The 12,935-nt window shown below is 46.2% G+C and overlaps 1 protein-coding gene across 1 annotated transcript in view; it reads right to left on the reverse strand.

Moving 5' to 3' along the window:
• Positions 1 to 6,095: 6,095 nt before the first annotated feature.
• LOC143934381 (indolethylamine N-methyltransferase-like) overlaps positions 6,096 to 12,935 on the reverse strand; it is a 59,494-nt gene continuing 52,654 nt past the window's right edge. Inside the window, exon 3 of the mRNA XM_077457950.1 lies at positions 6,096 to 6,777. Coding sequence (XP_077314076.1) covers positions 6,354 to 6,777 — 424 coding nt within the window. The 3' untranslated portion in view covers positions 6,096 to 6,353. The remainder of the gene's footprint in view (positions 6,778 to 12,935) is intronic.

The raw sequence follows: 12,935 nt of genomic DNA on the forward strand, positions 1-12,935 counted from the left end.
CTGTCTGTCTGCTCGACACGCTGATCGAGCGGGCAGACAGCGATGACTCGAGTATAAGCCGAGGGGGGCACTTTCAGCCTCAAAAAAGAGGCTGAAAATCTCGGCTTATACTCGAGTATATACGGTAAACTGTTTATGTATTTTTTGTGACTGCATAACCTGATGTTTTTTTAAGGATTATTATTAAATAAATCAGTATTTTATGGGATTACACTATGTCCATTTGTATTTATATGTTTTTACTGAGATACTGAGACGATACAAGTTTATGAGTGGAGAAAGCAGTGAGGACTCACACCAAAGCTGGAGTACTGATATGCCTGTTTAACTGGGAGATCCCGGTAAGAGCATTACCAGAGGGGGGAGGGGGGCGCTTTCACATACCCCCCTGGTGTTTTCTTCTGCACACGTGGAGGTGATATCTCTTGGTGTTTTTTCACTTTCATAAAGAAAAGGATCTTTCTTCTTATATGTGTTTTCTGCCATAATATCTTTTCTTGTTGAGATATATGGACTGCATATATTACCTTGTTGTTATGGACTAGACTGATCAATTAGATTGATTGCCCATTTATTTATATAGTATAAGGACTACACTGATTGAAACCTTATTTCTGCACAGAAAATAATTCGTACATTTTCTATTATTTTCTATTCAAATATTTTCTATTTGAATTTGATCCCAATTTTTAATAGTAAATTAGAATTTCAGAAGATGGTTTTATATATATATATATATATATATATATATATATATATATAAAACCATTTTCCATTTTCCGAAATTCAAATTTCATATAGAATTAAATCAAATTTGAATAGAAAATATTCTAAACTAATAGAAAACAATATCATTAAAAAAAAACAATAGAACAAATCAGAAAAAAATATATACATATACATATATATATAAATTAGAATTTTGGAAAATTGTTTTATATAATTGTTATATATATATATATATATATATATATGTATGTGTGTGTGTGTGTGTGTGTGTGTGTGTGTATATATATATATATCTATATATATATATATATAGATATATATATAAAACTAAACCATGTTCCGACATTCGAATTTCGTATAGAATGAATTCGAATTTCAATTAGAAAAGATTAGAATAAAAATAGAAAATAGACTAGAAAAACAATAGAATAGAATAAAAAAAAAAAAAAAATATATATATATATATATATATATATATATATATATATATATATATATATATATATATATATATATATATATATATATATATATATATATATATATATATATATATATAATTTTATTCTATTCTGTTCTTTTGTTTTTCTATTCAAATTTGAATTCATTCTATACGAAATTAGAATTTCGGAAGATGGATTTATATATATATGTTGTTGATTGTCCACTTGCCACATCACCTGCCACAAGTTGTGGGGTTCCTAACACCAAGTGACCCCGAAATATGGGCAATATGTCAAGTAATTTTCTGCAGCAGAGAATGACATTTTGCAACCCGACTTTGAAACCACGTATCTCGGGGTCACTTGGTTACGAGATACGTGGCCCCAACGTTGGGTCACAAAATGTCATTCTCTGCTGCAGAAAAGTACTTGACATACTGCCCATATCTCGGGGTCACTTGGTGCTAGGAAGCCCACAACTTGTGGCAGGTGATGTGGCAAGTGGACAATCCGCAACTTGGTCATGTGGCAGGTCATCCACAAATTGGTCATGTGGCAGGTCATGTGGCACTCGTGGCCGGTCATGTGGCACATGTTAGGTTATGTGGCAAGTGGACAATACACAACTTGTGGCAGGTTATGTGGCAAGTGGACAATACACAACTTGGTGATGATATCAGCCCTGTGAGTTCTACCCCCTCCTCCTCCTCCTCCACCGTCTCCATGCCCTCCTCTGCAGAATTGTCCTAGGAACATCAGGTATCCCCTAAGTGTTCAAAGGGCTATTCCATGAGTCAGGCTAAAAGGTGCCATGCAGAGCTTCAGCTGGTGTGTTTAGGGAACAGGAACCACACCGCAGCAGAGATTCTTGCAACTCTGCAGGGACAGGCCCAAAGGTGGTTAACACCATGCCAGCTGAAGCCAGGAATGGTAGTGTGTGATAATGGCTCCAACCTCCTGCCCGCCCTTAGCCCCTGTACACACGGTCGGAGATTCTGCCAACCAAATCCGTCGGATTTTGTCCGTCAGATTTAGTCTGACGGATTGTGTTCGAAACTGTTGCATACACACGGTCGGACTAAGTTGTCGAAAAATCCGATCTTTCAGAACGTGATGACGTAATTTCGTTACGATGGGACTAGATTCAGGCTAGTAGCCAATAGCTTTGATGTAGGAATTTGATCTGAGCATGCGTGGCACTTGGTTCGATCAAAATTCTCTACACATGATCGGATTACGTCTGACCGGCCCAGTTGGTCGGGTAATATTTCCAACATGTTGGAAAATTGGGTCGGACGGAGATTCGGACGGAATCAGTCCGATGCATACCACACACAGTTGGATTATTATTGATGACACGGTCCGATAGTACGCATTCCGACGGATTCTCCGACCGTGTGTACGTGGCTTTAGACAGAGAAAGTTGACACATTTCCTCAATTTGGTGGTGCAGCGTTTTCTAAATACATACCCAGGGTTGCAAGATGGCCATTTCAGGGAGGCATACACAGCCAGTGCTCCATTGGCTGAAATTCAGAGAGAATTCCATCTGCATGTAAACCGCCTGATTTGTGACATGCCCACCAGGTGGAATTCTACTTTGTCAATGCTGCAGTGGCTATACATGCAGCAGAGGCGTGTCAGTGAGTACCTGTGCGAGTATGGCACAATGATAGGCTCAGGCCACCTCTGCTTTTTCCCCCCAAGCCAATGGTTGATCATTAAAGATGCATGCACTGTATTGTCACCATTTGAGGAGGCCACAAGAATAGTGAGCCGTGACAGTGCATGCATCAGTGACACAATCCCTGTTGTGTTCCTGCTGGAGCAAACTCTGCATGGCATTATCGAAGGAAGAGGGGGACTTCTTTTTGTCTCAAGGCCTACTTTTTCCAGACACTATCATTCCTATGTCACAGAACACACAGGAGGAGAGAGGGGGGAGGGTGAGGAGGAGGATTCTGGCACTTTCATAAGCTTCAAAGAATCGGACATGTGTCAATCTGTGAACAATGGTTTTCCATCCCCAGGACCCTTGGAAGTAGTACGTGGCTGGTAGGAGGAAGTTCCAGATACTGTCATCCTGAGCGAACCCAAGGAGTCTGCTTCTTAACCCTCTGCAAATTTGAGGCGCATGGGCAACCTCATGCTTCAAAGATGATTACTGGTTGGTAACCACCGTTATAAGGTGAAGGTCTCAGAACTCATCCTGTCCCCACAGAGAGTGCAGAAGGAAAATTCTCTTGAGGACACGTTAAAGAGGATTTTATTGAACATTTTTCCTGACTCCAGTAGGTTACAGTGTCCTGAAAAACATAGTTTTGAGTTTTCTGTTGGTCAAGAGAGGAGCGATGGAGAAGGCGCCCGCCTAAGTGAAGCATTTCAGAATTTTTTTAGTCCTCGCCGGCCAGGGCTGTCAGCTTCCACATCCCATCGGCAGCATCTGCATCACATAGTGGATGCCCCTGATGCTGATGTTACTGATTAAGTCTTTTTGGGATGTGGAATCTCTGTAGGACTTCGAAGCTGCCTAGCTTTGAGAGTGTTCAATCATTTCATCTGGGAGAATGTTTTTGGTATAGTTTTTATGGGCACAATTAATGCCGCATACACATGATTGCACATTCCGACAACAAAATCCATATTTTTTTCCGATAGGTGTTGGCTCAAACTTGTCTTGCATACACACGGTCACACAAATGTTGCCGGAAATTCCGAACATCAAGAATGCAGTGATGTACGACGAGCCAAGAAAATTGAAGTTCAATAGCCAGTGCGGCTCTTTTGCTTGATTCCAAGCATGCGTGGAATTTTGTGCGTTGGAATTATGTACACACGATCATAATTTTTGAGCACCTGTTTGACGGGTGCATATCATTGCAGTTTTTTACAGCAAGGCCAATTCTTGCTTTCATCAAGAGTACCTCTATAGCAGGGGTGCCCAACCAGTGGCCCGCGGAGCCCTCTGATGTGGCCCGTGACCTCCTGCTCTGGGATGGCGGGTTGGCAAGCCCAGATTGTGTGTTGCCAACCCTCCATCCCAGAGCATCAGTGTTGTGAATAAATCCACTGGTAGAGCTTCTGTTAAAAAAAAAAGCCATTGGTAGAGGAAGCAAGTGGCTGCAGAGCTGCATAAGCCGATGCTTCCTGAATAGCACCAACTCCTATCACAGGTGAAGTGATACCAAATGCCATCTGTCTGGGACAAGAGCTGGCAATACCTGAATGGAAAACTGTTATTAAAGGTAAGTTTATTACTTAAATCACAGTGTATATATGGGCATATCTGTTCTGCGGTGGTTACTGGGTTGCTTTCAAACTGATCCGCAGGTGCAGCGCAGAACACCTGCGGGTCACCTGCACTGAGCCATAGACTTCTGTTATTACCTGCAAGTTTAGTGCGCTTTCAGAAAGTGCACCACACCTGCAGGATATAATAGAAGTCTATGGCAAAGTACAGCTAACCTGCATGGAAAGCCACAGGTACACTTGTCTGCAACCTCTGTGTGGGTAAACTACAGCGTATCAGTGTGAAAACAACCTTAGGCCCTATTGACACTTAGGCCCTATAGACATCGGTCTGACCCTCCGTTCACCTCTATCGAGCCGAAGATATAAATGTACTTCTGGCCATTTACACCCCATCTACCTCCAATCCAATCCATCCCCTTCTATCTGGGCAGATGGGATCCAAGGGCCCACAGAGTAGAGTGGGTTGTATCCGTGTCGGCTCTGCATAGGCACTGTCATCCTTCTGCTCTACTCATTGTGGCCCACGACCTGTTACCAAGTCACTTGAGTGGTCCTCACTCTTCAAAAGGTTGGGCACCCCTGCTCTATAGGGTTACGGTGGGAAGGCGCCGCGACACCTTAAGAAATGTTGCATCGTGATTCGGGTGTCCTTGATGCGGCATTGATGCATGAGGACCGGAAAATCAATTGTGGGTGACGTCATCCCACTTGCCCCGCCCATCCCGGGAAAGCGCTCCAAGCGTATTTTTAAAACGACTTCCTTTTAAAAAAATGCCATGTTACAATGGCCCAGCTGTATGTGCTTTTTAAAAAAAAATATCACTTCATACCGAATTTCACAGTAGTGCAACAATACATCCCGATCATGTGACTCCCGGCCCGTCCCGCCTCTCCTCTCTCCACTCTCCTCTCACGTTTCAGGATTTTTTTTTTACCTGTGTCACTGGTGGGCGATTCCTACGGTGTCTTTGCAGCCACGATCGGCGTCTTTTTAACCCCCAGGGTGACGATTTCATTGCTAAGGAAAACTTTTAAAAAAGCAGTCCGGCGGTTTCCATTTTCACTGTGGGCGTTTGAAGCCCACAGGCATTTACTTCCTGGATGCAATGATGCTGAGCTCCCAGAATCCACTGCTCCATCTCGCACATGCTCATTGAGTGTCCTCTTTGTTTTCCTTCCTTTTGTCTCGTGTGCTATAGTGGTAATGGCTGATAGAGCTGCCTGCCCACTTTCAAAATGGCAATTTCGGCATGACTGTGTCCCCCACGGATTCCTGGGAAATAGCTAAAAAAGTTCCCAGGGACCATTGCGAAGCCGATAAACACGCCTACTCCCACAGGAGGAGAGCCCGGAAGTCGGCATAAACATTAAAAATAAAAGGTAAATACTGCATATTATTTTATTTCAATGGTCATAACTGCATCTATGTTCCAAAGCCATTTGAATAAGATGAACTTGCAATTTTCTGTACAAAACCGCTTTAAGGATATTATTTGCCCTGATAGAAATTTGTTTTATTTTTAGATAAAAATATATGCTGTATACATAAACGTTTTTACAATATTTTCCAAGACAAGTCAACACGCATTTATATTCTGAATGATCTTTATTAAGATAGTAAGATTTGGTAACACAATTTAACACAAATAGTTGCAAAATAGCATTACTGACTTTAGCACAGCTGCTCTGATTCCTGACTGCCATTAGTAGGTCAACAATTTATTCTATTTGTTGCCTGTAGATTCTTTGTATTATTTAGTCCTTGTTCACACTGCCGCGGCTTCAAAGTCACACTGCCTAGAATGGTTCCCATTGCCATTAATGGGGCGTGACTTGTCATGGGACTTTGAACTCTCAATTCACATGACAAGCCGCGGCAGTGTGAACCTGGACTTCCCCTCTGAGATGAATGCTGTCGGCTCCAATCATCTACTCCCCTTTGCGTCCTACAATGAATAGCATAGCTTTATAATCAGAGAGATCGCTGACATTGCTTCTTTTCTGCATTGCATAGTAATCAATGACTAAACCCACCTTACCAAAGGCGTTTTTCACAAACTCCTCATTACATTTAAGACAATGAATCCTTTCCTCCCCAACAACCCCGTAAGTTGCATCCAATACACCAATAAGTAACAGATGCCCTCCGGGTTTTAGCAGCTTTAAGATCTTTTCCAGGTTCCTCGTGTATTCATCTTCATTTTTACTGATCATTTCCAGTAACCATACACTGACAATGCAGTCAGCAAGTGGTAATAACACCGGGGAAGTTATGTTTCCCTGTTCAAAATCAAATTTTAAAACATGCTTCACTGATGACCTTAGGCGTATTTCTTGCTCCTGAAGTTGATCTCTAAAAAAAAACAAAAAAATAAAAACCATAATATGGACAATACAGGAAAGTTCCAATAGAAGTCCAAATTTACTTCTGAAGCGTGATGAGCAATTCTTCTAAAATTCAGTTATGTTGTAATCTGTCAAATTAAAAAAACATGTCAAGCTAGGATTTTGGAACTTGAATTGCATTGAAGTCAATACGAAGTAATATTTAATGTTTAACTTAGGTGTCAGGAGTTTGTAATAGTGAACCCTTGTAGATTGCCAACTCCGGGTTCCCCAGGGTATGGAGTCTAACCAGGTTGCGACCCCCAGGTATGCCCAACTGAGGATGCGGAGACCAAACATGTGTGCAGAGTACAAGCAGCAGGAGACTACAGGTAATCCAGGAGACAAGCCAAGTTCAGGGCGTTTAGCAAACAAGCATAGATGTAAACGATGTAGGGGTCAGTACACGGGTAGCACAGAATACAGAAGAGACAAGCAAACCTTACCTCAGGCAGTTTGACTCTGGAGAGGTGCTTCTGTCAGTCAGTGACCGTTCCCTTCCCTCAGGCAGGCTCCGAGGCGCATACCGCCACACAGGAGAAGATGGAGGGAGGAGGTGGGTGGATAAAACACTAAAGCCCCGTACACACGAGAGGACTTATGTCCGACAGACTTCCGAAGGAGTTCCGCCAGAGTTCTACCGGAGTTCCGACAGAGTTCTGACGGACTTTTCGGCTGAGCGGACTTGGCCACACACAATCACACTAAACTCCGACGGATTCGAACGTGATGACGTACGACTGGATTCGAATAAGGAAGTTCATAGCCAGTAGCCAATAGCTGCCCTAGCGTCGGTTTTAGTCCGTCGGAATAGCATACACACGAGCGAATTTTCCGAAGGGACCGGGTCCGGCGGAGTTCCGTCGGAAAAATTTGAAGCATGTTCCATATCCTAAAGTCCGTCAGACTTTGGTGAATCAAAAGTCCGTTGCAGCCCACACACGATCGAATAGTCTGACGGAATCAGTCCGTCGGACTTTGGATGTTGAAAAGTCCGCTCGTGTGTACGGGGCTTAACAGGCGTGGAGGAGGCGGAAGATCCTCTTCCGCTCTGAATGCTGGGGCCTCAGCCTCACTTTCCTCCTGGGGACTGTGACATCACTGGTTGCTAGATGCCAGGCAATCCCAGCAACCACTGCAGACGATAGAGGCCAGCAGTGGAACAAACGCATATTGGCCGGCAGGGTCACTTTGCGAGTAAAGCTATGCCACACAGACCCTGCTCCACATTTCCCTGCACCTGATTAGAGCCATAGGCTTACATTGGTGGGCACAGTGCGGTTGCATTTGGTGGGCACAGTGAGGTTACATTTGGTGGGCACAGTGCGGTTACATTTGGTGGGCCCAGTGCTGTTACATTTGGTGGGCACAGTGAGGTTGCATTTGGTGGGCACAGTGAGGTTGCATTTGATGGGCACAGTGAGGCTTCATTTGATGGGCACAGTGAGGCTGCAATTGATGGGCACAATGAGGCTGTGTTTGGGCACAGGGTGGATGCATTTGATGGGCACAGTGTGGCTGCATTTGGTGGGCACAGTGAGGTTACATTTGGTGGGCACAGTGTGGCTGCATTTGATGGGCACTGTGTGGCTGCATTTGGTGGGCACAGTGAGGTTACATTTGGTGGGCACATTGAGGTTACATTTGGTGGGCATCGTGTGTCTGCATTTGGTGGGCACAGTGAGGTTACATTTGGTGGGCACAGTGAGGCTACATTTGGTGGGCACAGTGGGGCTGCATTTGGTGGGCACAGTGTGGCTGCATTTGGTGGGCACAGTGAGGTTACATTTGGTGGGCACAGTGAGGTTACATTTGGTGGGCACAGTGTGTCTACATTTGGTGGGCACAGTGAGGTTACATTTGGTGGGCACAGTGAGGCTGCATTTGGTGGGCACAGTGTGGCTGCATTTGGTGGGCACAGTTAGGTTGCATTTGATGGGCACAGTGTGGCTGCATGTGACTGGGGGGGGGCATGCAGGAAGACAGTGAGATCAGGAACACTGCAGCACACCAGTGTGAGCCCACATCATAGGACCAGCTACTGCACAGGCTGCTGAAAGAAACGTCCTTATCTGCAGAGAGGGGGGGGGGAGGGGCTGGTCACAGCTCACTTACTTGGAAGGAAGGACCCAGCACGAGGCTCAGTCATCACAGCTTCCACAGCGTCCCATACAAAACACTGTCTGCTCTGTTTAAATGTTCCCGCCCACACATCCTATTCAGACGCAGCACACAGGCTGCTCAGAGTGTGGGCGGGCACAGTGAGAGAGGGGGCTGGAGGAGGCGGAGCGGATCCACCCTCTTCCTTTCGGCTGTGCTCAGTCTGAATGGAATCAATGGACACAGACTGTCAGCTCAGAAGCAGGGAACAGCACTGTGACATGATAGATGTCCGCTCACAGCACAAACGTTCCTGCACTTCTGGGCTGTTATCCAACCCTGTCAGCCTCCCTCCGGATTCGCCCCAGCAGTAAAGTGGCCAACTGCAGAACTGCACATGTGCAGTTCCCAGCTCAGCTGGCAGCACATCAGCCTTTTTATAGGGAATCAGAGCAGCCCAGGGGGCAATTGCATCCCTGCCCCCCAGGCCAGCCCGCCCCTGAGGGGGGTGTGTCCATGACAGAGCCCAACATGTTCCAGTTCTCCTCCTGTGTGCAACTCCTGCCTGCTGCCTAGCAGCACAAGCCTCACACACTGTTCTCCACCCGGGCGGCACGGCTGTACACTGTGCTCTCCTCTCCAGCTGCCGCCCGGGTGCTTTTAATTAGCCTAATAGAGGGGGGTGGTTTGTCCTGGGGGGGTCTATACTAATGTAGGGGGGTTTGACCTGAGGGGTCTATACTAATGTGGGGGGATGGTTTGTCCTGGGGGGTCTATACTAATGTAGGGGGTGGTTTGTCCTGGGGGGTCTATACTAATGTAGGGGGTGGTTTGTCCTGGGGGGTCTATACTAATGTAGGGGGGTGGTTTGTCCTGGGGGGTCTATACTAATGTGGAGGGGTGGTTTGTCCTGGGGGTCTATACTAATGCAGAGGGTGGTTTGTCCTGGGGGGTCTATACTAATGCAGGGGGGTTCAGTGGCGGAATTATCAGGGTCGCAACAGTCCCAAGTGAGACTGGGCCCTGTAATTCTCCGCCACATCAGGGGGCCCACCGGCCACCCGCCCACCATGTGAGGGGCCCACCTGACTGTCGGGGGTGTGTGGCGTGATTCACTGTCACTGTCGCCACGGGTTCATGCTGTGGGGGAGGGGGGCTTTCATCCGCTACGAGGGGAGAGACCAGTGTGAGAGAAGTGCTTTGGGTCTGTTTGTGAGCTCCACCCCGCCTATCCAGAGCCAGAGAGACTTAAGGGAGGCGGGGTTGGACACAGAAAAAAATTCAGGCCAATTCAGTGAAGGCGGGAGAGGAGCTCTCTGAGGCAAGGCATTCCTGTAGGAGGCACGCTTTGCATTCTGCAGGATTCTGAGGAGGGGGAATCGATCGACTGAGGGTAAGTCACCACCCCCCCCTCCAGATTGTGCCAGGAGTGGTTTGTCCTGGGGGTCTATACTAATGTAAGGGGGGTTTGTCCTGAGGGTCTATACTAATGTGGGGGGGTGGTTTGTCCTGGGGGGTCTGTACTAATGGAGGGGGGGTGATTTGTCCTGGGGGTCTATACTAATGGTGGGGGTGATTTGTCCTGGGGGGTCTATACTAATGGAGGGGGGGTGATTTGTCCCGGGGGGTCTGTACTAATGGAGGGGGGTGGTTTGTCCTGGGGGGGGTCTGTACTATCTCTGACCATCTCCTGTAATATGTCTGCAGTCTCTGACCATCTCCTGTATTATGCCTGCCGTCTCTGATCATCTCCTGTAGTATGTCTTCTGTCTCTGACCATCTCCTTTAGTATGTCTTCTGTCTCTGACCATCTCCTGTATTATATATGCCGTCTCTGACCATCTCCTGTAGTATGTCTGCAGTCTCTGACCGTCTCCTGAATTATGTCTGCCGTCTCTGACCATCTCCTGTATTATGTCTGCAGTCTCTGACCATCTCCTGTATTATGTTTGCAGTCTCTGACCATCTCCTGTATTATGTCTGCAGTCTCTGACCATCTCCTGTATTATGTCTGCAGTCTCTGACCATCTCCTGTAGTACGTCTGCCGTCTCTGACCATTCCCTGTATTATGTCTGCAGTCCCTGACCATCTCCTTTATTATGTCTGCCATCTCTAACCATCTCCTGTATCATGTCTGCAGTCTCTAACCATCTCTTGTAACACGTCTGCAGTCTCTGACCATCTCCTGTTCTATGATTGCACTCTCTGACCATCTCTTCTATCATGTCTACAGTCTCTGACCATCTCCTGTACTATCTCTGGGGGCTCTTTCTAACCAACTCTCTAACAGAAGCCTCCTCTATGTGCATCAGAGAGACTCCCCTCCAGGTCTCATTAGTGTAAGCTTTTCCTGTATTTTCTTTATTGGTAAAAGATCATGGGAGGATCCCAGGGTAACGAAGACTTCTTAGGAGAACATCTCTGTCTTTGAGTTGTTGTCATAGAAATATTTGTAAAGGGGAGGAGTTGGTAAGATAACCACACCCATGTGGGGGCACCGGAAATATTTCTGTACCCAGGTGTCTCTGACCCTAGGATCTTCCCTGGGGGTGACCCAGGAGGTAATAGAAGGGAAAAGGATATAAACCCACAGTGGAGTAGGCAACACCCAAAGGTGAACAGAGAAGCCAAACACTATGTATGAAATGAAGTCACATATGTAGCAGAACCATGCAGCAAGGAGGTAAGAATTTCACAAACAGAAATATGCAGGTTGGACCGTGACAGTACCCCCCCCCTTCTTTTGAGTCCTCTCCATCCGTTTAGGGGGCCAAGCTTGAGAGGAAACTTCTGATGAATGGGTTTCACCAAATAGGGGCCAAAAACATCTGTAAAAAAGTCCAACATCCTCCCTTAGGACCAGTGACATGAGGAGTAAATTTCACAGAGGGTACTCTGAGATGGATATCCTTAGCAGAGAGCCAGACGTTGTTGCCAAGTAGAGATTTGGGACTCACACCGTGCAGACGATCTGTAGCTACTTTATATTTGGAAGCTGTCAGAAGCAAGTTCTTGAAAACATCTGCCACCAAAGGAGCAAGAATGGGAAAAGATACATCAGGTGCTTGGGCTGGAGCAGACACCGGTAACCAAGATGAAGGGTCTGGTGAGGTAGCTGGCAGAGAGGACACAGGAGTGGGAGTAGGGGCTGTTGGCACAGGTAAGGAAATAGGAGTTGAGGCTTTAGTTTGTACAGTGGGCATAACAGGCTGTGATGAACAGGAACCTGGGGTAGGCACTGAAGCTACCAATGTGGGAACCATGGCAGGGTCCACAGCAGCTGAAGGAACTAAGGTCGCTGAGGTCTCAGCAGACAGGATACACAAAGCTGGGACTTCAGGTGGTACAGAGATTGCAGATGTTGGGATCTCTACCTATCTGAATGGTGACAGAGTTGGATCTTTGAGCTGTACAGTTAGTAAAGGGACTGGTGGTTTATGCAGTAGAGAGGGTAAGAAACTAGAGGTGGACAGCACTGGAAGGGGGCCTGCAGTAGGAATAGTCAGGGGAGCAGCTTTTTTTTTACAAAAGACATCTGGGAAGGTCTGAATGTTGGGGGGGGGGCATTGGAGAGGTGGTGGCTTTAGCCACAGATACAGAGAGAGGTGGGAGCACCTTAGGGAGACATGTCTGATGTCATTGGGTGCCCCATGACAACACCTGACCAAATTTCCAATCTAAATATGGCAAATGTTTTTTCAACCATGGCAGTCCAAGAATGATGGAATTAGAAGATTTAGGAAAGATCAGGAAGGAAGATTTCCTCATGATGAAGAACACCAACATACATTATTATTAGGGTAGTTGGGAATCGTAGGGGTTCTTAGGCCAGGGTAGAGCCATCAACTGCAGATACAGAGAGGGGCTTTGCCAAGGAAATGATAGGAAAGCCCAATTCAGCAGACAAGAACTGCTCCATGAAGTTCCTGGCTGCCCCACAGTCCACATATACAGCTACTTGATATGAGTTCAGGGCCCAATAAATGGTGACAGGTAAGACAAATCGAGGAAAATGAATGGAATTT

Source organism: Lithobates pipiens, unplaced genomic scaffold (assembly GCF_037356315.1).
Source record: "Lithobates pipiens isolate NorthernLeopardFrog02 unplaced genomic scaffold, aLitPip1_a1.2 Scaffold_27, whole genome shotgun sequence".
In the NCBI taxonomy this organism is placed as follows: domain Eukaryota; kingdom Metazoa; phylum Chordata; class Amphibia; order Anura; family Ranidae; genus Lithobates; species Lithobates pipiens.